This window comes from Harpia harpyja, chromosome 22 (assembly GCF_026419915.1).
Source record: "Harpia harpyja isolate bHarHar1 chromosome 22, bHarHar1 primary haplotype, whole genome shotgun sequence".
In the NCBI taxonomy this organism is placed as follows: domain Eukaryota; kingdom Metazoa; phylum Chordata; class Aves; order Accipitriformes; family Accipitridae; genus Harpia; species Harpia harpyja.
The window spans coordinates 14,228,605-14,253,689 of record NC_068961.1 but is presented as its reverse complement, the minus strand read 5'-3'; the positions used below and the strand labels follow the sequence as shown (position 1 = coordinate 14,253,689).

The 25,085-nt window shown below is 43.4% G+C and overlaps 1 protein-coding gene across 3 annotated transcripts in view; it reads left to right on the top strand.

The window, feature by feature from the left end:
• The window catches only part of CRACDL (CRACD like), a 65,862-nt gene that overhangs the window by 15,543 nt on the left and 25,234 nt on the right, over positions 1–25,085 (top strand). For 2 of the 3 annotated variants that reach the window (XM_052774109.1, XM_052774107.1), the window contains exons 2-3: positions 23,748–23,824; positions 24,783–24,948. In XM_052774109.1, coding sequence (XP_052630069.1) covers positions 23,776–23,824; positions 24,783–24,948 — 215 coding nt within the window. In that variant the 5' untranslated portion in view covers positions 23,748–23,775. Of the gene's footprint in view, positions 1–6,384; positions 6,622–23,747; positions 23,825–24,782; positions 24,949–25,085 lie in introns of those variants that run through there. The other variant, XM_052774108.1, reaches the window with a different exon arrangement.

The window sequence follows — 25,085 nt, the reverse complement described above, 5'->3', positions numbered from 1 at the left end:
TGAACTAGCAGTTCTCAAGCTTTTGTTCACTTAGACTATTTGGATAAACTGTTGGTCTTTTGTGGCTTTCAGATATGAAATTAAATGAATATTTTTCCATGAAAGGGATGGTTTTTTCTGTCTTCAAAATACCTTTAGTATTTAGAGAGAGCAACAATAATAATGAGAGGATTAGAAAATTAGAAATGAGAGTGTTGCTGTGGCTATGATTTGTCCAGAGCCATGTGAGATCTTCTCAAGAATGAAGAGCATCAAGCTTTTTACTGCGCTTATTATTTAATTGTATTCTCGTAGTGTTCAAAGGACTCAGCCAGCACAAGGAGCTATTCTGCTTGGAACTGTGCAAACACTCCAAAGACGGAATCATCTCTAAACAATGAGTTTAAAGTGACGAGATGGGTAAAACATGCACATTCAGGCAACTCAGTAATACCTTGCTCTTAGGCATTTAGGCGGGGTCATAGCAAGACTTTTTGGCACCTTTCGCTTCCTCCTCCCTCCGTGCTCTTCCTCACCCCCTTCCCAGCCAGCTGCTGTTGCAGTTTCGCAGGCCCCTCTCCTGGCCTTCCCCAATTCCTGCAGTGCTGCCCGGGCTGGGTACCCTGCAGGGCACAGGCATGGTACCCCCATTCACATCAGTTATTTCACAAAAGTCCCTGTACCTTGTCACTGAAAAGAGCAAGACAGTTCAGAAGCTGCTGGAAAACGATTCAGAGGATCTAAGTCAAGTTTTTTTCCATGCAGCATTTGTTTCTTTTGGAAATGCACGTGCAATTCTCTGCCATTAGCCGCTGCACAACAAGATGTCTTCTCTTTGTACAAGGCCACATAACACCAACTGCTGGGGCTGCAGGTCAGCTTCCAGGCGACACCTATGACACAGACCGCTTCCCATCATTGAGACAACATGGCTCAGTTCCTCTCGGTACTTGTCTTTCGTTCTGGCTTTGTGCTTTGTTCCCTCTTACAAGTTTGCTCCTGCGGTAATGGCTCTCGAAGGCACAAGGAGGAGAAAATTGCTGTTGCTGGAGCGAGGCCTTACCCAGACCTGCCGGTCTGCCTGCCATACTATTTTGGACGCCAGGTTGACAGCAAGAATGAATCAATGCTGTGAGATTGAAAAGCAAGTGTATCATTTAGCTGTTTGGACCAGCAGATGGCAAATGTAGAGGGAGAAAATCAATCTGAGAGGCAATCCAGGGAAGAGACATTAAATAAAGCCATCTGGCAAATGTATGAGGGGGAAGAAAAAGATGAGACCGAGTTCTGCTTTAAATATCTGCTCACAACCAAGAGGAAGTTGCTGGGAACTCATGCCATGGGAGAGCAGACTTTGACCCTGTAGGAAGTTCTGTGGTGTGTCAAAACCTTTGGCAGTGTCGAGGACTTAGAAGACTGACCCTAAATTGCCAAGCAGAGGGAGCCTAAGAAGCAGCAGCATTTCTGCCTGTGTGAGACCCCGGTGACAGTCCATGTAGAGTAGTGAATACAGGACTGCTTGATCCCCCATGATGGGATTGAGAAGACCACATCTAAGAGCCTGTCTTGTAGAAGAGGACTAAAAAGAAGAGCAGGGAGCAAGGAAAAAGGGTGATCTAATACATCCCAAATTCTGAAAGGCATTGATAAATCTGTTTTTATGCCAATGCCATGACAGTTTGTTAGTTTGCCCTACTACTTTTATTCCCAGAGAAGAGAGATGTACTTGGTTTTGCACTCAGGCTTTTAAGTAACATTTCAAAAGAGAAGCACAATTAATCGAAAAGGGAAATGGTATCTTACATAAGTGCCCAGCCTTTCTTTTGGAAAATTGCTCTCAGGGAATGTGATTTCAGAGCCCAGAAGTCTAGCAGATGTTATTACTATTTCTGTTTTACAGGTCAGTGCTTTGGTTTTTTATACTCTAAGAAACACACAGCTGCTAGCCTGTCTTTTACATTATAAGAACAATTCTGTATCTTATTCTTAACTTATGTGTGCCTCCCCCCCCCCCCCCCCCCAGTAAAATGGGGGGAACTGTGGCACATCTTGAAAATTCAGGTTCTCTAGTAGCTGACAGTTTTGCTGGCAGACTGTGTTGTCTTCTTATTGCCATAAAGAGCAATGGTGGATCATTTTACAATGAATTTTGATCTTGATGTCCAGGCCTGTGGCTTTAAACAGAAAAAATAATCCCACCATTCAGACTTAACTGCAATAAAAGGAAAAAATTCAGTATTGTAATGTCATTTTTTTTAATGCCTCTGTTGATAACAAGGTTCACATCGATGATGATGTAGTAGCTATATTTTGTATGTTAACTGTTGGCTTTGGACACTTACCTGGAAAACGGTTGCCAACTCTCACTGAACAAATTTTTCAAGTATCTGCTTCCTTTCCATCTCATCTGTGTTGTTACTGATTAGTTATTGTATCTGTGAAAGTTGTCTTTAGTTTCCCTCAGCATCTAATAGCCAGACTAACAAAAAGGCAGTATTTCTGTCCCTCTGCTCAGATGAATAATTCATTGCCCTGCACTTCTTGTGTAAAGTAAATTTGAACTGTTTCTTTTGTAAAGATTGTTTACAAGAGAGTGGTGGACACACAGAAATTCATTTGCTGCCTTCAGGCATGTCATTATCTTCTTACTGAGAGGGAAGTAACAGTTTATTTCTGTTAAATTTTGGTTGAAGGATTTGCTATATCTAGTGTTAGAGGGGTGGTATCCTTTAATTGGGGAAGTCGGAGTTTGGCAGGTTTTCAGTGCTGTTCTGCTGCTATTCTCCCCAGCTCAGACGAACAATGGGCTGAAGGGATGCTGGCAGTGTTGCTTGGTTACAATTCATCAGCGTGAATCAATGCTTCACGCGGCTCCTTCTGTGTCTGAACAACCGGGAGACTTCTTGGTACTGTATTACTGATGTATGTGGAGATGTGACCGGATTACGTACTATCTCAATTACTGTAAAACTATACCTTTGCAGAGAGATTTGGACAGCAGCATTTGACTTTCAGTGGTTGAAGTCAGGCAATTTCGAACTGTCGGTTTTACATGGCTTTACAAATACTTAGCTGAGTAAAGCAAATTTTTAGCAATGTATTTAGTTGCAAGGTGTGTTTGACGAGTTCGGTACTTGAGCATCCTTCTGTATTCATCAGGAAGATTAAATCCTTCATTAAGTATCTTCCCCTGGAATAGACACGTGCCTTGCTGAAACCTGCCCATAGGCAAAGTGAAGCGTGTAAGAGGAGCTGCCGCCTTCTTCTTAACCAGTGCATTTGGCTAGATCTTAAGCTGGCATAAAATGAAGCTGGTGGAGTTATGCCAGTTTAGACAACAGGAAGTTGTGACAGGTTATTTTTAACACTACGGAATGGCTTTTCTGTACCCCACCCAGATCCATTTTACTACTCACCCGTTCTTGGTGCTCAAGACGTGGAGAGGAAATGCTGACAAGGAGGAAAGGAGCCCAGTTTGGGCTCTCCCTTAAATCAGCATTTCCAGGAGCATTGTTCCCATTTACACCCTTTTTCTAACTTTTATATAAAACTGCTTTATTGTTTTGTGGTTCTCACTGTTTTATTGCCTCTTATCACTCTGCTCCATGTACCATTCACCCCTGTTTTCCGCACAGGAGAAGTTTAAAACTTCCCACGAATCTTCACAGCATTTTGGTTATGCTTGAAAATACCTAATAAAATCAATGGCTGTATGATAATGGGCAGCTTTGCCAAGAGTGTCAATGACAAATCACTGACTGAGCTATTTGCTCATCTGACCAGGAGATCACTGAGGGACTGTCTTCATCACCAAATATCTCCTGTGGCTGTTGACCCACATGACAGTCCTGGTACATGTCCTTCAGTCTGTCTACAGAAAAATCCAGAAGTATTTTTCTCATCTTCCTCCTCCCCTTTCACATCTGAAATTCTTGTCCCTGAAAGGCTTTCTTTTTCCCTCTCTTCTTCAGGCTCAGCAATTCTCAATTTCTTTTCAAATCTTCCATCCTTGTGTCTTTAAATTTCTCTTTGCCTCTATTAAGGGCCTCATTATTAAAAGCTTATATTTGCTGCACCTTTCATTTTGCCAAGCTTCATCTGTTTTCTCTAATTTTTGTTGTTTAGCGTTAGCTTGTTGTGTTGCTGAATATTAAGGCCACTTGGAAGAATTTGTAGGAAAAAATGCACTGAAGTGACATCCACTCCACTTGGTTTGCAGAAGAAGAATCTATAGTAAAAAAAGGAATCTAGTGCTATCTAAAATACAAATATTTCTATGAGTAGGTTCTCTGCTTCATTCTGCCTGCTGGTGATGGTATCTTTAGGATTGCCTTTCATAAAGAAAATTGTTTCAGACTACCTGCACTACTTAAAATACAGTTGCACTGCACACAGCTATGATTAGTGACTTGCACTCACTATTCTCTTATGTGGTCAGCTTTTCTTTAGCAGCAGGTAAATATATTTTTAACATCTTAAATGTTCAGTTTGTTTCCTCCAAATATTGCGTGGTTATCTGTAAAGATTTTTTTATTGTGACTCTCTTTAAAACCTGGATTAATTCTGCTTTGCTGCTCCCTGGGTCATGACATGTCTAATTATTTTGTTTGGAAATTTAAGTACTTTTGGGCTAGGACTTAACACTGAACTCTTCCTTTACTGCAAAAAGATGAGAAAAGGGAAATGAACAAAAGAACTATAATTTTCCTATCAACGTGATGAGCTTTGGCTGTCGTTCAGAAAGGTACCTGAAGTACTGTAATACTCATCTGCTTTTGGACAGTTATAATTGCTGCAGGGATAGACTGATTCCCTGGGTAAATATGGACATTTATTGGGGAGGGAGAGATTTCAAGCATAGCTAAGAGACTGTTGCCTGACCCCGAGCCTGTATTGAACACAGCTGTATTGGGCCACTGAACCTGGCTGTATGTAATAACGAAAGGAGAGCCTTTTTGGGAGTACACTAGACACATTCGGAGTAAGCATTAGGTGTGCCGTTGCATATTTGAGAAGGTCTGGCATTTCTGCAAATACACTTCTGTGCATTTCCATTCCATTAAAACATGGCTTTGTTTTTAGCAGATAACAAAGCTGTCTTAAGTTGTGGAGTAATTCCCGTTTAAGGTCGTAACTGGACTTCTCTAGACACGAAAGGCCAGTTTTCCTGTGCCTGAGACCCCTCTTTAAAAGACCTTTTGCCTGTGTGGCGGCTGGGTGGTAGGTATACCCACTGCAAATCTCTCATGCAGACAGCGTGCCCTACAAAGATGATACTGGAGCTCCTGCCCTGCCATTCCTGTCTAGGACTGGCAGTGACCGCCCGAGCGAGGAGGGAGCTGCTCACATGTGAGAACGTGCTCATGTGCGATGGGGAAGTGTCCGTCCGAAATGAAAAGACTTGTTTCTGCACCAACACCCCTCGTCCCTCCCGGCCTCACCAGCCCCTCCAGCCTGCAGGAGCCATGCCGCACGTGGTGTGCGCAGCATCGCTTTCTTGCCATTTATGCCAAGAGGATGGATGTTCCTCGGAGTCAGTAGAAAGCAAATGGGCATTTTTTTCAGATAATCGGGTCTGTGTGCTGCATTTGCAGCATGTGCTGCATTTAAGAAGTCATTATTTCCTTCCACTATACGGGATAACTAGGGTCAGGTATACCCCATCCAAGGGACCCAGAGGTGTTTTAGCTCTTCAGGTCTAGTTCAGCTCTTACTTTTCACTTTTTAGAAAATGCATGCTGAGGAGGTTGCAAGCTGAATAGAGTAATTAACACAATGGCATGGCAGTAACTTAAAATATTTAAAAGGTCAGAAAATGCAGAGTTCTTGTGTCATCATTAACTGTCCTGATTTGCTTCTCTTTGGCTTTGTATGTTATGAGTTTGGCTTTAGATGATGCTTTGTAGCATACATGTCTGGGATAACCTTAATTTCTTGATTTTCATATGTTTAATATTCTGTTATTGCATTTGTTAATGTTGAGGCTGTGCGCATGGTGGGTGGTTTCTTCCGCTTTATCTAATGACCAAATTTGAAATACAAAGATCTTATTTTAAGGTTAAAAACTTTCTAGTTTCATTGGCATGAAGAGCAGAAAATTCACTCTCCGTTTTTGCACGTGTGCTCTCTGTTTTCACAACAGGTGCCTTTTTGTCGTAAAAATAACCCAGCTGCTGTCCCTTTGTCCTGGGTGTTGCTACGCAGTGGCCTTTGCAAAGCCAGGAGTAACTTTTCAGCTTGTCCCTGCCTTTCCAGGAAGGACCCAGCTAAGCTTCATGAGCAACATCAGCCTCCGCTAAGAATTCAGGTCAGGATCTCCCTGCTTGTTTCCTAGCAACTGGGGGATACTGGTGCTTTCTCCTCTGACCGACTCCTTGGATCACTTGGTGAAGGGATCGGGGCAGTGCTAATAACTCACGCTTCGGGAAGGCAGAGCGTAGCCGGGTGCTGGGTAACTGATGAGACGTAGGGTGCACTATCCAAGTCGAACCGAGTCGAGACTTTCAGAATCCTCCGTGCAAACTTGAAAGGGCCTCTGCTGTTTTTGCTACCACTTAAATGTCTGGCAAGGTGACAGATCCCTTTTGAAACACCAGTAGCCTTTTGTGTTACCTTGAATCTGGCAAACAGGAACGTACACAGGTAAGCAGCTGAAGAAAGTTTGTATCTGAGTTGCTTTAAAGGTTGTTTTCCTGCAGGTGTAATATGTTTCTTGGTTACGCAGATGCACAACATTCAGTTGTGCAAGTATTGACCTGCCTTTGTACTTATTAAAGTTTCATCGGATGGTAAGTAAAAAAGTTAAGCGGAAAGATGAACTGTCTTCCCTAGTTCCTTGTGGTGTCTGTCTATAAAGTGCTGAAAAAAACCTTTAAACTTCTCTAGTTAATTTATTGTAGAATTGGCTAATGAAAAATCCTTAAGTGATCAAGAGTTATCGGTTGCCACGCTCTCACTGCAACCGGCTCCTTGTAGCACATTTACAAAATGGAAAGCAGCAGGTCTCTATGTATTGTGGGCAGAGGCCAGCAATCATTGCCTCTGGTTGGTAACACAATTGCATTTGTTACTGCTTTTTGTTTTCCTTTGATAGATTACAAGTAGAAACCTTTGACAAATGTAAAAATTAAAGCGATGTGCCATTCCAAAAACGAATTTTGAACAAAAAATTTTGTCTTCCTGGTGCTGTAGCCTCTCTTCTCTACTCACAGATAGTAGAGATATGGTGGGAAGCATACCATGGTATATTCATACCTAGTGCTGGTACAGGGCTTGCCTGATAGTTTTCTGAAGGACCACTCCTCACAGAAAATAGAGTTTTCATATTTTGAAAAATGTGGAAATTAATGTCTGCAAGTGCATACAAGCTATTTAACTTGCCTTTTTCAGAAGTGTATAAACAGTTTGTTCCAGCTCTTCAGTGATACGACTTGGTACAGCTCCAATTAACTTCAGCAGAGGCCTGCCAAGTGACATCAGCCGAAGATCTGGCTGCACGTCTCTAGGACAGGTATACTGCAAGCATGTTCATAGGGTTTTTTTGCACAGGAGGCTGTAGTGGTGTATTCTGTAAAAGACCAGAATTTTTTAAAGCCATATATTTTCATTATCTCTAATATGAAGCTGTTAAATTTGAGTCTGACTCTAAGGCAAACAGGAGCTGATTTCTTCAGAGAGACTGAGTAAGTGCAGTTTCAATTGATATTTTCCACACTTAGTATTCAGAAAAACAGTTCCCAGAGTCTCATGTTGCATACCTGATACAGCGGGCACTTTTCAAAGTGTGCATGTCTAATTTGGTATCCCAAGTTTTTTTCTCTCATCCATACATATGGGAGAGCTCATACATCCATTCCTAGGTCCCACAGTGTATGTGTCCACTTCAGAAGAGAGCAAAAATCTATACCATGGCAGGATCTTCATGCCGTTCAGGATGTTCTTTATTACAAAAGGCTCTCCCAAGTGTGTAACTTCACGCTACTGTGTGTTTAGGTAATGTAGGACAGAGAAGGAGAAATATCTGTTTGAGGGGGTGCTTCACATTTCATTTAATTGTTCTGGTCTCAAGGTCAACAACTTTCAGGAGATAGTTAACAGCAGAAACCTCTTTAGTTACTTTGATCTAGCTGTTTTAGTAAAGCAGCACCCTCAGAGGATAGTGTGGAACCTGAGAGATTAAGTCATCCAGCACTCCCTGATCTTTCTTCTGTTCACAAAGCCTTGTAGTGTCCTCTTAGTAACGCTCTTCTGCCAGAGCTGGGAGCTCTGCTAGACATCTCATTCCCTGCCCATTGCCATGACTCACAAATATTTTCAAAATATCTGAAAAAAATGTTAAAAGGAAGGAGGCCCCTAAGCAAAGAGGGTCAGATTTTCCTCAAGCTTGAGCTAGTACATTTGCCAACTGCATGTAAAAATATTTTCCTGTTACACCTACACCAAAGACACTCTGCAGATACACAGATGGCTGGGCCCTTGCAAGTCCAGCCAAGGGAGCATATGCCGGTGCTTTGGGGATTGAAGAGAAGCTGGAATGGGTCCTGTAGTCTGGTATTGGCAGCCAGTATCAGCGATCTGGGTGGCTGGAGGTAGGAAAGAGCCAAGTCTGAGGAGGTTATTGGAACATAACGGCTTGCACAGAATGGCATTTCTTGATAGCAAACAGCTCAGATATGTCCTTGGACTCTGCAGTAGAAAGTGGGCTAGAGCTGGAAGGTGAATGCTTTCCTCTCTGCCTGTCTGCCAACCTGTGCAAGTCTAGCTGGGAGCTGGCAAGCTTAAATCCAAGAGTGACCTCTGTGTCATTTAGCTATAGAGGCTGCCTGGGATCTAGTGTCTGGTTCTGGATATCTGGCTGCCAGAAGAGGTGAGCTTGGAGTGGGATGGGTGCAGAGAAGGGTTAGTAAGATGGCCAGGAGAATGGAGCGCTTTTCTCTGGGAGGAAATTAAGGTGCCGTGCCTTGTTTGGCTTTGCATGTGAAGGATGAAAGGGGAGGTGGCGGTCTTCTCTAAATACCCCTGGCAGGAGGGAAAAACTGCCTCAAGAAAAGGATTGCATTGGCATGAAAATAAATAGGTATAGACTGGCCATTTAGTCTGGGAATTTCCAACCATTAGAGTTACAAAGTTCTGGAATAGCATTTCAGTCAAAGGGATCGGGAAAATTTAATAGTTTTCAAAATAAGTCTTTAATCAGCCTGTGAAAGGATTATATGGAGCGTTTGCCAGCAACAACAGGGGACTGAATGCTCAGGAAGTCTCCTCTGGCAGTATGTTCCCAGGTTTTATCCTGACACACCTATGTGAAGCTCGAAGATTTAAGTGTACCAAAATATGCTGTTCCTCAGGAGACTTTACCATATGAGAGAACTGAAAAAGTCCAGGCAATGCATGGAGCCCCTGCGCTGGGAAGGGGCTGATAGGTGGGGTGCATGTGATAGTGATAGGTCTTGCAAAAACACAGAGATAAAGAACCTTCATGGGCAAAACACTTCATGACTAAAATATGTAAGGGACTGGATGGGTGCTGACTGTCTCTTCTGTGACTTTGGACCTGCCTAGGGGACCAGGAAAGGCCAAGAAGTGCTGGGACCCTTCAAAGGTGCCATGAGACCAGTCATTTTGGACATGAGTTTTGAGTTGTTCCTGTAACTAGCTCTGTACCCACAGATTTTTTGCCTGCCTCACTGGGAAAGCAAGCAAAACATAGCAGTTTGAGGCAGGGAGCTCCCTCCCCAGGAGTGGTGGGATGCGTCATGACTGAGAGACAGGCTGCCACTGAATGAAACCACTTCAGTGGTTTTACTCTGCACTGCCTGACTTGGCTGGGATCATGGCAGACCCACAGAAGGTGGGAAGAAAGCCCACCACAAGCAGGTTTTTCTTGCACAGCTTTGCTTTCTGAGCTTCGATGAGGAATGCTGCTCTGCCACCCTCTCTCCCAATGGTGTTCCTTTTGCTCCCCATGGGGAGGTTGTGTGCCTCTCTGCCCCTCTTCCTACGTCTGAAAGAGCATGCTCTTAAGTTAGATTTTTCTAGCATCTGAATGCCAATGCCATTTAATTTATGAATGCTGCAGTATATTTTGTTGTGCTGATTTAAATCAGGCAGAGCTCAAGTATTGTACAGTCATGTGTAAAGGTGATGGCAGATGAAAGGTCTTTATGTCATGCTGGATTTCTGCAGCTCACTTACACTGTATCTGCCAAATTGCAGGCAGGAAATTTTTGAATTAATGACAAATATTTCCCAACAGTAGTTAGTTAAGTGACTGCACATGTTAAATTAACCATAATAATCTTGTCATAGTCATAAACTAATAACCTGCATCTCATCAGGCTTTTGAGTATTGAAGTAAAACATTCATGCCGTATTCAAAGAAGGGAGCCTGGGGACAAATGGGGTAGGTCTCCAAATGGGTCTCTTCTGTTCTGCCCCTTTTAAACATCATTTTCAGGTTCCTGTGTAGCCTTTAGGGCTTACTTGGCACGGGGGGTAGGACAGTGGGCATGGGGACAGGAATGCAGAGCACCTAATCATGAGCTGCTAGGTAACCCTGGCTTCCCTCTATCCTCCGCAGAGAGGCGTCTCCTTGGAGTAAGGTGATTTAGACCTATTAATATCTGAAGTGTCTTCTTTTCTCCATTGCTTACAGGGAGATGCAGCCAGGGACAAAAGTGCACGTGAGAGCTTTCTGCCAAAGAGATCTTAAACCAGCAAGGGTTTCCATAAGGAAAGTGCTCCTCAGGTCAGAGGAGGGTAAGGAGAATGTCTGCCTCAGTGGCAGAAATGAGAAGAGACTGAGGGCAAGTGGTGATGTGGGAAAAGGGGGAAATTTCCCCCAGTGTATTACCTACCAGTGGTCCATGGGACCCCTTCCCAGGGAGATCCAGGGAGTGGGATCTGGTTCCCTTTGCCTCCTGCTTTCCGCTATGCCACAGGGTGCCATGGGGAGCTGGGCCCTGGACCAGAGAGGGCTCCAGCAGAGCTGGACCAAGGGACAGGCCTGGAGCTGAGCACCACTTCTGCATGACAGACTCACTCTGGTCCCTACTCTTGAAGGACATTGGGAAAAAGCGTTCAATCTCTCTGTACTTTTGTACTCATCTGTAAAATGTGGGTGCCAACAGTTCTCTTCCCCCTTTGGAGAGCCTTTTCAAGTTGTAGGCTGGTTGTCATCCCAGCATTGTATATCTATGGACAGTTCAGCATAAATTCATCATGGTAGGCTTTGTAGTGATATGAATGGAAACAACTGTACGTTTGTGGTACAGTTTCTTGAAACGGCGTGATGCTCTCCAGAAAGTCCCACATGACTTGAGGTCTGGGACAGGTCTGAATCTCAGGTCTTTCAGAGAGCTGCAAGAGCTGGCAGCTGCCTCTTCCACTCTCTTTTGTTCTCTCCACCTCCAAGTAAAGCAGCAGCATCATGATAACATCAGCGTCGTTCTCTAAACAGCAGCTGGCTTCCGCCAGGCCAGTAATGCTCCCCCGCTACAGTATGCATCCCCACCATGCGATCTCTGCAGGACTTCCCTTCTTAGTCCCTCCCTTCTCCTCCTGACTCTCCGTCATGCCCTGAACTGTCCATATCCTCTGACCACCAGCCTGAAGGCTCATCAGAGCTGTGCCTGGGCTATGGGTGTACTGGCTGCTCCGCTGGCTAGCAAGAGGATCAAGCAACTGCTTTTCCTCCTGCTGTCAGCTTTCCTGCAGTGGGGACTCTGCACAATCATCAGTTTTTACAAAACTGGTAGGATCTTCATAGCTTTGAGATGCATCTCTCCATCAAACTCAGCTGAAAAGGACCAATGGCTTCAAAAGTGATGAGGAAACAGGAAAATGGAGTAGGATAGACAGTGCAGTCACATAAATGTTTTCCTTGGGAAATTAAACCTAAGGAATAACAGCATCATATAGTGATGCTTATCACCTGTCCTCCTGCACTGGTTTAAGATGAAAGCGCTGTCAGGGCTGGATCCATCTGTTTTGCAGATGAGAGAGGATGCACAATCGGTATGACACTGTGACTGGTAGCATATTCTTCTGCTGCTCTGGATAGATAAGGAGCAGGAGCCCTCCCCGTGACTATGTCCCTTATTGTTGTAAACACTGTCAGGGAACGTTTCAGCTCTTCAGTGCTGTCCTTTCTTGTACTTTCTCTAGTCCCCTCTCCTCATTTTGTTCTGCATGCAACATTTTTGCATATAAACTTCTGAATATATGGGTGCACATGCTCACTGTTACTTGTCCTGGACAAATTGGCACATGCAAATGCTTTCTACTTCCCAGTCTGAGGGAATAAGTGGGCTTGTGCAGGTGGTGTAGGGTGCACTGGAGACTTGGCTCTGGACTTCTGACAAGGCAGCAGTAAAAACTATTAAGGCACATTCAGGGTATTGACTTCCAAAAGTCTGCAAGTCTGAAGTGGCAACTGGAGGTGAAATGTGCGGAGTGACTCGCCAGAGGTTATTTTCACTGAGGTTATTGCTTCAGGGAAGGAGCGAAGGGGAAAATGAGAATCTGAGCACGTGGCAGTTATTTCCATTTGCTCATATCCTTGTTTTGGAGCACAGATCTGCAAGTATATGGGGAGAGAAGACCTACAGGAAAATATTTCCTCTCTTTCAAACATACAATAACAAATATGTCCTGAATGGATAGTAAGAATGGAAAGTTTGCAAGTACATGTCGTGAGGGAATAAATTACAAAAAATTAGAGCTCTTACATTTGTGAAATCCTGATTGTGTTTTTCTTATAGATTGTGATGGAAGGTTTCGAGTAAAGATGAAAGGACTCAGCAATGTTGTTTATTGTGGCGTGGTCAGAAAGCAACCTTCCAGCCTGTTCACGCAAGAAATTGAGTTAGGAAGACTGTCCAACTTAACTGGACTCTTACCTGAAAAACCTACGGTAGTCATGTATTGCTGTGACCTTGCATTAAAAATCTCGCGCTCTTTTTTCTGGAAGTGATCTGAGTGTTACGTGGGTGGAGGAAAGAGAAGGGAGCCCATGGGTCATCTCTCTCCCATGTGGGCTGAAGAAAATGATTATCAATTGAAAGCCAAGAGGGACTAAATTAGGAAGGGTCAAAAGAGGCTAAATAAGGTCCTTCCCAATTAAAAGCCTGCCACATGCACCGCTTCAGAGCGAGCCTCGTACAACAGTTAGTCAAGAGGCTGTTCAGCTTTGCATTTGGCCTGTGGGGTTTCACGCAACAGGAATGTGGAATGTGTTTACAAGGTAGCAGTTATTGCTGAAATATGTAAGCACTGTTGCCCAGGGAAATTTCAGAGGATTGAGATTGCGCTGACAGCGGCTGTACCTCTTGGACGGTCCGTGTGGACGTTGGGGAAGAAACTGGCCTCTGAGTCTGCCGTCAGAGCCCTGCAGAGGGAATGCAGGGGAAGATGCTCCCCTTCCCCACCGCCTCCCGCTGCCCTCCTGCAGCTCCAGTTGGATCTCACTTCGTCCTCGCCGCTCTTTCATGCTAGGATGACCCAGGAGGGCGAACTGGTCCTTGGTCTGGAGACATGGCTTCTTGTTATCCCTGCCTTCGAGGTGACTCCAGGTTAGCGCACGGCTGCAGCCGGTTCAGCAGAGCGGTGTGGGCTGAAACAAGGCAAAGCTGAGGGAGTGCTGAGGACTGAGGGCCCCTGATGGCACCTTTCATGAGCAGCTCCTAGAAATCAACCTGCTTGTGTTCTGGCTAGTCTCAGCTGGTAGGCTGGTGTATCTCTGCCTGGAAGGGCTCAGGCTTCTCTTAGAATATTTAATTCATTCTCTTTGCATTCCCTACTTTCTTTCTTTTTTCTCTACTTTAAATACCCAATATTAAAACTATTCTGCACATGGTTCATAGATGATCCCGATGATTATTTAATCCTTCCAGCATAGGAATTTGCAAGGAACCGGTAAAGCCCAGCCTAGTCTCTTTATTTCATGCACTTTCCTCATTACTTGTATTTGGCCAAACCGGACTGTATTTGTCATCACACTAATGGCAAAATATTTGGAAGTAGGCCTGGGATATAGCTATATTCTGTGTTCACATGAACCTGATATTTGAAAAGGTTTGTCATTAACTTTTAAAGAAACTTAATAAAGCTGTTGAAATGACACTGTTGACTACACCACACATTATGGTGCTGAGAGTAAATACTCCATGCAGTATAGATGGGCTCAGAAAGGATGAAAATTCAGCTCTGATGTTAGCAATTGCCTTCATTGTCTGGTTAACTTGGCCCACTGGGTTTTCTTCAGAATAGCAGATAAAGCTGAATAAGGATCTCATTCTGGGTGGTGTTAAACACTTTCTGCATCTTAAACTCCCATTAACCTCTGCACTGTACAAGAACACGCTTACATTAGGCTAATTGATGGGGCAGCAGGTGTCAGTGTGCCGTTCCTCAGGGCTTGCTGTAGTTCCAGGTGAGTCTTATTCTTTCTTTGCCACAAAGTAAGTGTGTGTGTGTGTGTGTGTGTGTGTACATAGGTGTATAGACTATTGTATTCATGGTTCCAAAAAGCAAGGATGGATCAATGAAAGCCCTGTTATATTCTGTTGAATTTAAAGGCACTGAGACCTTATAACGATGTTGATATTTCTACTCATTCTGAATACCAAAAGACCTGGTATAATTATTTTTGTGAAATAGCTTCTGGAATGTTCCCAGTGCTGAATTCAAGAATAATTGCAATTGCGACATGTAGAATCAAATGTAATTTTTTTCTAACTAAAGCAAGACATTTTAATTTTTTTCTATTGCTTTTCAAGGAGAGGCACAGTGAATTTTTAATACTTTACTGACCCTTGACTCTGAGAGATGTTAGCCTGCTATTGTACAAAATGATTAACTTCTTCAGAACATTATTAGCCAAAGTACTCTATGTGAACACTCGATATTATTTAAGTTAAAAATACAGATTGTGCTTCTGTCAGTAAAGATGGCTGATAAAAGCCTAAAACTCTGGTAGTATGTCGAGCTGTTTGTGCTCCTAAATATAGCAGAGGATCTCTGGTAGGGAGCTGGCTGGGGGAGGTCTTGTGTCTGTGTAAAACAGCTATGCCTTTATTATCCCTGCGTGCTGAGAAAGAAGAAGGAGAGCCAATGTGGCTTTATTACTCTAACAGGTCTTTTAATAATAATGCTTTCCATGTTGGTAGAATAGATTTTCTGGCCCCTCTGTTAAATCACAAAAAAAAGAGAACTGAAAGCAAGAAGGAAAGGGTTACTCCATAGGAATAAGACATTTCACAGGAGTTTGCTTTATTCTTTTGCCAATGCAAACTCCTCCTCCCCCTTTTAATTCTTTTATATGGTTGGTTGGTTTGCTTTGTTGTTGTTTTTTTTTGTTTAAAGAAAGCATACAAGCTAAGGCTTTTCCTATGAACAAAATACGACCTTTGACAAGGTGTATACCCTCGAGTTACTGAGCTCTATCAGGGAAATGGAGTTCCCTTCACCCTTCTTGGGGATAGCCTATTCCCTGCACTATCCAGGACATCAGACTGGGCAGTCCTGGTAGTGCCTTCTGACCTCTTATGTTTGTGTGTTCTGTTGCAATACACTTTTTTTTAAAAAAAAGCTAACTCTTCAAAAGCTGCTTGAGAGGAAAGTTTATTTTATGGAGTGTTTCTCACTTCCCCTAGAAAGGCTGGGGAAAGGAAGGTCTATCAATTCTTGGAAAAAACCAGGTAGAGAGAGCAGGGTTTTTTCCCTGTGTCCCTTGGAAATGCATTGTGCTTGTAATAGAGAAAGGAATGTGCTGTTGGCAGGGGCACGGCGGAAGGGCTGGTGAGGATCCGAGATGAAAATCTGCACAGCCTTTGGAATAACAGGGACAGATGCACCGGACAGGAGTTTGGGTTGGTTAGGCGAAGGAAAACACACACTGCCCAACAGCAGTGAAAGAAGCAAGTGAAAACAACTGAACACCCAGAAAACCCATTGAAAGGCTTGGGAAGATGCACCTGCTGCCTCTTCGGTTTTCGTGTCGTAGGCCATGAAGTCCAACACACTGGTCATGGCAGGTCTTGCCCTGTTTGCATAAAGGCTTGGAAGCGAAGCCCATGCAGTGAGCTATATCCTATCTTCCCTCTCCCATCTTCCTTTTGGTAGGTATTTTATTACTTGACATCCCTTGATGTCTCTTCTATCGGTAATCATAGGGACATTGGGCATCACCTTATGTTTGCACAGTATGCAACAGGGGATTTGAGTGATAGATGTGAGTACTGCAAAGGAAAGGGCTGGTGCAGAGAGACAGTAGCATGTCAGTAGTTATACGTAGCTGGTCCCTGTGCCACACCTTGCTAGTCTTCCACCTCCACCAATGTTGGAGGTGGAGGAATAGCAAACTCTGGAAGAAGGAGCAGCATTGGAAGAGATTATGTGTTGGTGCAACTAACTTTTGTTAGTCTTTTCTGAGAGAAAGGGCAAATCAGCCACAGCTAGCTCTATTCATTTTGACAGTGACTGGGAAGAGAATGGGAGGATCCCTAAAAGGCAGAGTTCTAAAGAGGAGGGCACTGACTTGTGTTCAGGCTGGGTGCTCTCACCTGGATGCCAGCCTAGGACCCACATAGCCAGGGAGAGCAAAGCTACTCGCAGCCAGCCTTGCTCTGAGCATGAGGACTGGCACACAGGCTCTCACCACATCATTGTGGTTGTGCAATGTACAGATTTTCTAATAACATGAGAGCATGCTACAAGGGTAGCAGTAGCTGGAGAAAATGTCAGCCACAAGCAAAGAAACAAAACCTTTTATTAACCAGTAATGCAGATAAGAAAAGATGGGGTAGGTGTACCAGGTTCAGTGTGAGACTAATGAAGATGAATAACGAACTGTCATGTTTTAGATAGCAAACCATTTGTGAAAATATCACATTTTGAAGATGATGTCCCCATGGACATCAGTCAGCATAAACAAGTAGGTGCTGACAACATCTGCACTAAATTATTAAAATAAGGAGAGAACACATGAAGTCAGAGACTTTGCAAAGTAATACTTTTAATTTACTGATTCAAACCACTTGAGCAAAATGGAAGGAGATGATCATCTGCTCAGCTTTGAAAACAAAAGGCAAACCTGTATATAAAAAGTGACAGGGTGGTTTTCTTCTTGGTTTGGCATGAAGTTTGTCTTTGATATTTTATATAGATTTGGTAGAGAAAAACAGTGCAGTTTTCTCAGAAAATGTGTCTTCTCTGGGTAAATTCTTTTTAATAATTCAAAAAGGGTGGGGACGCAGCTAGAATATGTGCAGATCCTGTATAGGTGCTGGCATGGTAGAAGGGCAGGGTGGCCCTTCAGTCACAGTGCTGGGACTCTGGATAAAGCTCCGAGGATGTCTGTGTGTATGTAAGGATAGCAACATGCACTTGTTCATTTGCTTTAAAAAGCAGAGGCCGAATAAAAAGTGACATCTGTACTCCTTTGACATAAAGAGAGGTCTGGAGCAGGAAGATGTATGGCTTTGGAAATGGTGTTGCAGTTGTTATCAAATTCTCCCATCCTTTTACGTGAGCTTTTTGGATGTGTTTGTACAAACTAATTGGATTCCCAGAGAACTGCATCTCACTCATGTGGACACTCCTAATACCTCGGCTTGTATGTGCCGTGCTAGCTCAGGGGGAGCACCTCACTATGCTTCCTAGACCTCCTGTTGCAGAAGAGGGGTAGAGAGGAGAGGCTTATCTTAGTAACATAAGCTCAAGATGATGGATGACTTCTGGAAAGGATTTTATAATTGGGCATGCTGTGAGAGATTTAGTTTTGGCTAGGCTCAAGCATTATCCCTTGGGAGCACTGAAAGTGGTTTGAGAGCTTGAAAGGGGAGGTGATGTTGGGATCTCTGTCAGCAGGAGAAGATCTGAGCAGAGAGGTGTGTTGAACAGCAGGGTTTCTTGCGCCGTGCAAATACCTCCCCATCGCAAGCTCGTTACCCCGTTCTCCCACAGCCTCTTCTACCCTGTTGTGCAATGTCTTCAGCGGATGGTCTCCCCTAGTTGCAGGGATAAACCTTTGCTTGGAAGGCGGGTGATCACAACATGCTTTTGGACCTGCGCTGTGCCAAGGCATGGTGCCCGGATGGTGCTCTTGCTAATGCACGTGCCGGAGAGCTGGAGCATCTCCAGAGGTATGAAAGCTCTGCTGATCCACCTGCTGCTGGCAGGGGATCGCAGCGGGTGCCCTGGGGTTGCTCTCTCTGGAAACCTCAAGCTGTCCCTTTCCTGCGGTCCATGTGACAGGAGAAGGGGCTGCATGGCCCGTGGATGGTGCCTCCATTTCAGATCTGAGCCCTCAGGAAGGGGTGGGTGAGGAAAAGCTGCCTCAGTCTTCACCCCTGGTATTTAGGATGTTTTCAGTTCAGTTACTACCTCAGCCAGAGGAGTCTTTCTGAGTATTTGGGTTTTGTTTATATCCCCAGAATCCCTGCATTTTCTTTCCCAAATCCACAAGGCTGTGTAATACCAGTAGGAATTTTAGTGCATATCATGATATTGGAGAGAGAAAAGGGCAGGTCTTCCTCTCATGTGAAATAATTACCCTAAATTCAGATTTTTTAAAATAACTTTAATTCTTGATGATTCTTTGCCTACTAGAAATAGAATATTCTTATATAGCACAAGAATAAAAGGTGTAAATTACTGTCGTTCAGTTCAGCTGTCATTTTTTGGATATACACTTTTGAATGTACTGACATTTGTGAGGAATAGGAAAGGAAATAAACATCCGTTGTGTTGCCATATTCCCTCTCTATTCTCTGCATTCATGTAGTCTCAGCTGTATTTCTTGTATCTTAGCTCATCTAGAAAGGGCATGGGAAGGAAGAAGGAAAGTGGAAAAAGTCTCTGCTGGGAAAAGTCCAATATAGAAAAAATACTGTTATAATATTTATATTATAATATTTAGCAATTTATCATCAGACATTTTGGGCTTATAAAATCTTATAATAAACTGATAAACCAGGTATCTCTACTATTCCGCTGTGAAAAGAACCACACATAAAATGCAAAGGAAAAAAAAAAGAGGAAAAGAGTACAACTGCCAGCAGTGTGGTAAATCTTGCCCTTGCTAACAAGGGAGAAGAAGTGATGCAGGCTGCTCCTCTAGGATGTGAATCCTGCTGAATCTTCAGATCACAGGATTATTTAATATAGTGATGGACTTCAGTAAATCCTTGGGGAAACTGGAAATGAGAAAGCTCAGCAGCCCTGCTCCACAGCCGAGCCTTCAGATCCAAGCCTAAGTGCACACTGAGTACCACCCATGGCAGTGGGTGCTGATTCAAAGCTGCTGGATTTTGTCAGTGTTTCATTGCACAGCTATTAAACTTGTAGGCCGTCATAGATTTTAAGCAAAGCTTTGAGAAAGGTAAAATTTAGCTCCAGAGCAAACAATCAAATCTCTGTTTACGGCAAGGAAGTGACAAGCAGTTATAGTCATACCAAGGGTAAACTTTGGCCTCTGGTGTTTTTGTTTCTCCTCTTAAGTATCATGTTTTAATCAGATCTTTCCTATGATGAATGTATTAATACCGGAGGGTTTGTTACAGACACTGGGGAAAAAGCTTGAAAGATTGAAAACCTGCCTAAAGATATTGTTAAAATAGATTATACCAAAGGAAAAAAAGGGAGATATAGATAGAAAAGTTCTCCAAGTTTATATATTTGGGAAAGAAAATAGGGTTATCTCATGGTGGGTGGTGAGCAGGTGAAAACCAATGGTTCCCTAACAGCGTTCAGCAAAGGAAGCATTTAAAAGGAACAACAACTTTCCCCCATGTCAATAAAAATGTCATCATAAATTTTAAGGTAGAAATGAATGTGATTGCCTACAGCTAGGTTTGGTGAGATGCTAAGCTGGGCAGCACCCTGCTCGCCGAGCAGTGCAGAGGGATCTCTGGCAGCCATTGGATGCTCAGCAGGGGCCAGTATCTCTGCACTGTGTTGGGATATTGCTCCAGTGGGAACCGTCACTCGGCAAAACGCTCAAGCAAGTGGCTAAGTCTCAGCTTCAGTATTTGCTTAAAATCAAGGTTTGCTAAAAACTGATCTGTTGATTTTTGAGCACATTTCTGAAAACCTTGCCACCAGCGCACTGCCTACCAAGTATTTTGCAACTCCTTCCAGTCCCCTCCGCCACCTGCTGACCCCCCCCGCCATCCTCAGATTAAGGAAGCGGGTGCCCATTTGTCCCGTGACGCAAACAAATCTCCCCTTGGTAATAAAAAACATAAAACTCCTGCACCCTTGGCACTGGGTGGGCGGCCGTGCCCTGTGGTCTTCATCACAGCGTGTGTTTGCACAACACAGTGACTGTGGCGAGAGCTGCCACCACCACCTTCTCCTCCTGCGTGTCAGCTGGCATGGGCCTGGGAGAGTCACATCAAATCCTGGTTTTGGGCTGGAAACTTGCCTTTTGAACTGAAAACCTGAGGTACGTCCACTCACAAGCTCTGGGCAGTGAAAGTTCCACACAGTTCCCCAGTCCTTGTAATTGCACGCCGAGTTGAGATGCAGTTTTTATAAAAGCCTTACAGGCCCCCCACTCCAAAACCAGTATTGCCCATCTGACCCAAACTTCTAGGATTTATTTAGCATAATTTAAAATAACCATGTCGCTGCTGGGGACGTCAGAGTCTCTGGGCTCCTGCTCAGGAGGCAGAGGCCGCTGGTAGTCGTGCCTGGTGTCTCCTCCACCCTGGGAGCCTCCGACCCACACCCGAGGTAGTTTTCTGCTTCCCTCCAAAGTCGTCTTACCTGGATGACTTTCCTCCCTGCACACTGCCTGGATGTCTTCAGCAGCTCTCCCACAGCCAAGCAGCCAGCTCTTCCCCCAGGAGACACTGGGGAGCTGGCCAGGGACGACCCCGGCAGTGGTGGTGGGACCTGGTGTTATGGAAATTACACACGCCAGCCACTGTAACAGGGTTCAACTCTAGGTTTCCACTGAATTGATAAGCGGAAAGATAGATTCCTCCATAAAAGTACTTTTTAGTAATAGCGCTACAGCTCGAGCTGAGTGCCTCCCAAAGAGGGACCTTGAACAAAGAAATTCCTAGGCAATTATACCCTTACAATCTAAATTCCCCACTCCTCATGCAACAGGTCGGACCAGTAGTAGTATTAGGGTCTGGGGTCTCCCTGTTCTTCATTGGGTCCTTTCATTGTCTCTAGGTGGGCTGTTTCTTTTCTTATCACTAAGGTTGCAGCTTCTGTTAATGTAGCTTCATTATCTTCTGGCTTGAACTGGCTCTGGGCCTTTCTTTTACTTGACTAGGTAAAAGTTCAACATACATAGGTGAAGGACCACAGCTTGTGGCCTAAGGCTTCAGCAAATTTAGCTACTAATGCTAAGCAAGTTATGCTAAACAAGTTCTGTGTAAGTAGTATACCAAATCGCGGAACACCGGCCAAGGACCTGTCTCCTTCTCACAAGCCGGCACTCCAGCCCTGTGTCCCGTGCTGCACCCTTGCAAGAGACATCCCCGAAAGCACAGCAGTGGCAGGCTGCCTTCCCCAGGTCTTGGGCGCTTTTTGGAAAGACACGCTAATTTTTAAAATAACCTTAGAAAACAGCAAAAACATGGCAGACCTGAAGAACGGCTGTGTGAGGTCAGAAGGGGAACGAGGACCTTGGTTCAAGATGCACAGCTGGCAAGGAAAGAGCTCATCAGGGTCCAGTGTCCTTCTGTCTCCCCTAAGTGAGGAGATGTATGCTGCACCCCTGGTCACGTATTGCTGTCCCCAAATGTTTGGTGCACCCAGTGGAAACACTCTTTGTGACCTCAAATGTCAGAAATCAGTCACACAAATCCTCTCTGACATTATGATAGAGCTAACTTGTTTAAAATTGTTTTTATTCTCTAGGAAATTTGCTGCTAAGGTTTGGGATGGGACAACAACAGATTTCTGGTTTGTCAGAAATATAATATATTATCTGCTTGAATTTTGCCAGAGGGAACATGTTTATACTTGCATGTTTCAAACTAACACTTCCTTTATGTGGGTATTTATCCCTGTGGCTTTGCTATTCAGCGCTAATGAAGTATGGCATATAAACATTTGGATAAAAAAATACACCCTCACCTGAGTGCAGCTGGATGCAGCGGAGCTGTGCCAGTGGGCCACAGCTGGGGATCTGAGTTACAGCATCCACAATTTATATGGAGGCTGCAGGATCCCACCTCTGGATGCGTGTAGCTTATAGATGCTACAGGGCATGCATATAGCAGCTGAGGCTTTAAAGGTATTGATTTGCACTCCTGCCATTGCTATTGCAATGTGACAGCATGAATCCGAGACACCCCAAGCCTGTTTAATAATTGACTAGATATGCCACAGCCCCAGATAAATATTTATCTGTCACCTCCCAGGGGCATTTACTTTAAAAATATACGTATCATCCATGTCTGTTCTTTTCTAGGGCCGGTTCCTTAACTAATTCTCCCTACGTAAGGCAGATGCTCTTGACCAAAAGTTGCTCACCCCCGTGTTTGTGTTTTACTCTGATTTGGTTTCCCAATGGGTGGTGGCAGGGGCTGTTCTACAACCAGCATGTGGGTCCAGCTGGCGGGGGAGCCCCAGAGCCTCTGGGCAGCAGAGGTGCCTTTGCTGCGGCTGTCCTGCAGCCGTTCGTCACGGCCCGGCTCAAGCGCTTGCTGATGGTTCAGGTGACGCGTTGTGTTTTAGACTTGAGTAATAAATGTTTCATTTCCATTTCACTAACTCTTTGAATTTATGAGCCTCATTACTTAAGTCTCTTGATACTTTAGGAGATCAAAATAGCCACAGGGTGCTCACCCTCCTATCCAGGTTGTAGCGTGAGCATCTGTCACCATTAGAGCCCCAAGAGTTACTCTGCAGCATTTAACTCACCGTCCAGTCAATGGCATCCATGTCTTTATTCTGCCTTGACCATGAAATTGTGGCTCTCCAGGTGAAGAAAAGAGAGCACAAACAGACTACTGCTCTGGAAATGCATTTTAAATTACAGATATTCTGTCCTCAGGCTTGGGACATGTACAATTTTGGAAATATTTTTTAATTTAGGAACCTTAATAAGCAAAGTGATATTTTGCTTTCAAAAAGTAAAGAAGAGAGAAGAAAAGAAGAAAATCAGTTGTTCTATTTTTACTTGTATTTTTCTATTGTCAGTATGAACAAAGGAATAAAAAGAGTTGTTACCTTTTCACAAGTTGCTTAAAAAAGAAGAAAAACTAGAATCTGTAGAATACTTCAAATTGGATATAAATAAAGGAAAAATATGTGCGGTTCTTTACTAACGTTACTTGTACGTGTTACCCAAATGCTGTAATTATCACAAAGACATTTTGTCTGTGGTCCTGAATAGGCACAGAGAGGGAGAGTCAAAGAAGCCCACCTCCTCTGATGCATGCTTTCAGAAGCGTTTGAGAATCTCATCAAACATAATTTTCAGTCGGGAGAGGCTAGTTGGTTAACTAAACCATGATGTACTATTATCTTATGAAAGTGGAAATATTCTATGGAATTTATTATACCTTAGCCTAATAAGCTTCATCCTATGGGATATTTTTATGGTTTATGTATATTTATATATAGATACAATACATATATTTAGACATATATTGTCTATGTATTTATAAATAAAAGCATACACATAATGTATTATTTTATATTTTTATATTTTAGTAACTTGACTGTATATATGTATACACATATATAGTGAGGTATTGTTATTTTGTTGATATGACTGACACTTTTTCTACCTCCTTTAGTGACTGTCATCTGAGTTCCTCAAGGATAATGGAGCCTAAGATGCGAGAGACTGAAGGAGATGGAGAGGACAATTCAGGTAGAATTGCTTCCTTCCCCAGTGAATGAAAAGTGCTGTGACTTCTTGAGCTTCAATGCCTTAGCTCTATCGTAGAAGTGAATCTGTTTAGAGAACGCATTCTCCCTTTCTCTCCTCCTGTCTCCAAGAGCTGTTATATTTTTGACATTTTCAGAGGCTTGAAATAAGATTTTTTGTAGCATCTTGTGACCAAGTTAACTTTTTTACCCAACAAGATCCAACAATAAGTGAAATGCTGACAGGGATGCCTCGCAGCGCTGTCACACCAATTTATATGGGACAGGCACAAGTTTTTTGGATGTCTTGTGCAAAACACTGATTTCATTTTAAGTAGTTTCCTTCAGAGCTTGCAGCTGATCCTAATTCAGGTCTTTTCTCACTGAGCAGACTAGCATTGCTTTTCAAGGTTATTGCTTGATTTCTAGTGTAATACTTTGTGATCCACTGAGTCTTGTAATTAGCATTCAGAATATTCTGGGATGTATTATAGAACTGACATTTTAAAAGCATTAGCCTCCCAACACTGCACATTCCACCTATGTAAGCCTTTTCTACATTTAAATTGGTTTTGGTAACATTTTCCTTATCATCACTATTTAGCTTGCTGAACAAAGGCAGTGGGTTTCCAAGTTGTAATTTCTTCTCTGTATCCCAGGCTGTTAATACCAAAGTTTTTCTTCACAGTCTAATTATCTCAAGAGGCAAGTAGAAACTGTATTAGGAAAGATTCTACACCATAGGTTATTTCTTATGTGTCATAAACATTGCAATCCATTCTCCAAGATAATAGTAATTTCATGCTATTAGTATAGTCTTGAAAGACATTAATGCAAGACTGGACTGTGTTGCATTTTCCAGGAAAAAAATCCACTTATGCAGAAATTATAAAGGAGTTATTACTGTTCAAAAAAACTCGCACATGCTGCTGGTTGCATCTTCTTTATGTTTCTTCACTTAGGAAAGAAAAAATCAAAGTTCAAATCTTTCAAAAAGTTTTTTGGTAAAAAGAAAAGGAAAGAGACGTCGTCTTCTGGGAGCAGCAGTCTGAAGTTATTCCAGTCAACAAGTGATGTCGCGGCCTCTCATGACATGCACGTTAATTATGATTCTGAAGATGAACTTGAGTAAGTCTTTGGACTCTGGCTGGTAAACACATACAGAACTGCTACAATGTTTGTAGACTAAAGACACCCCAAAATTGCCTCCTCCTCTTGTTCAGAATGCTGCATTCTCAAACATTTGCCTTTTTCAGGAAGGCAAA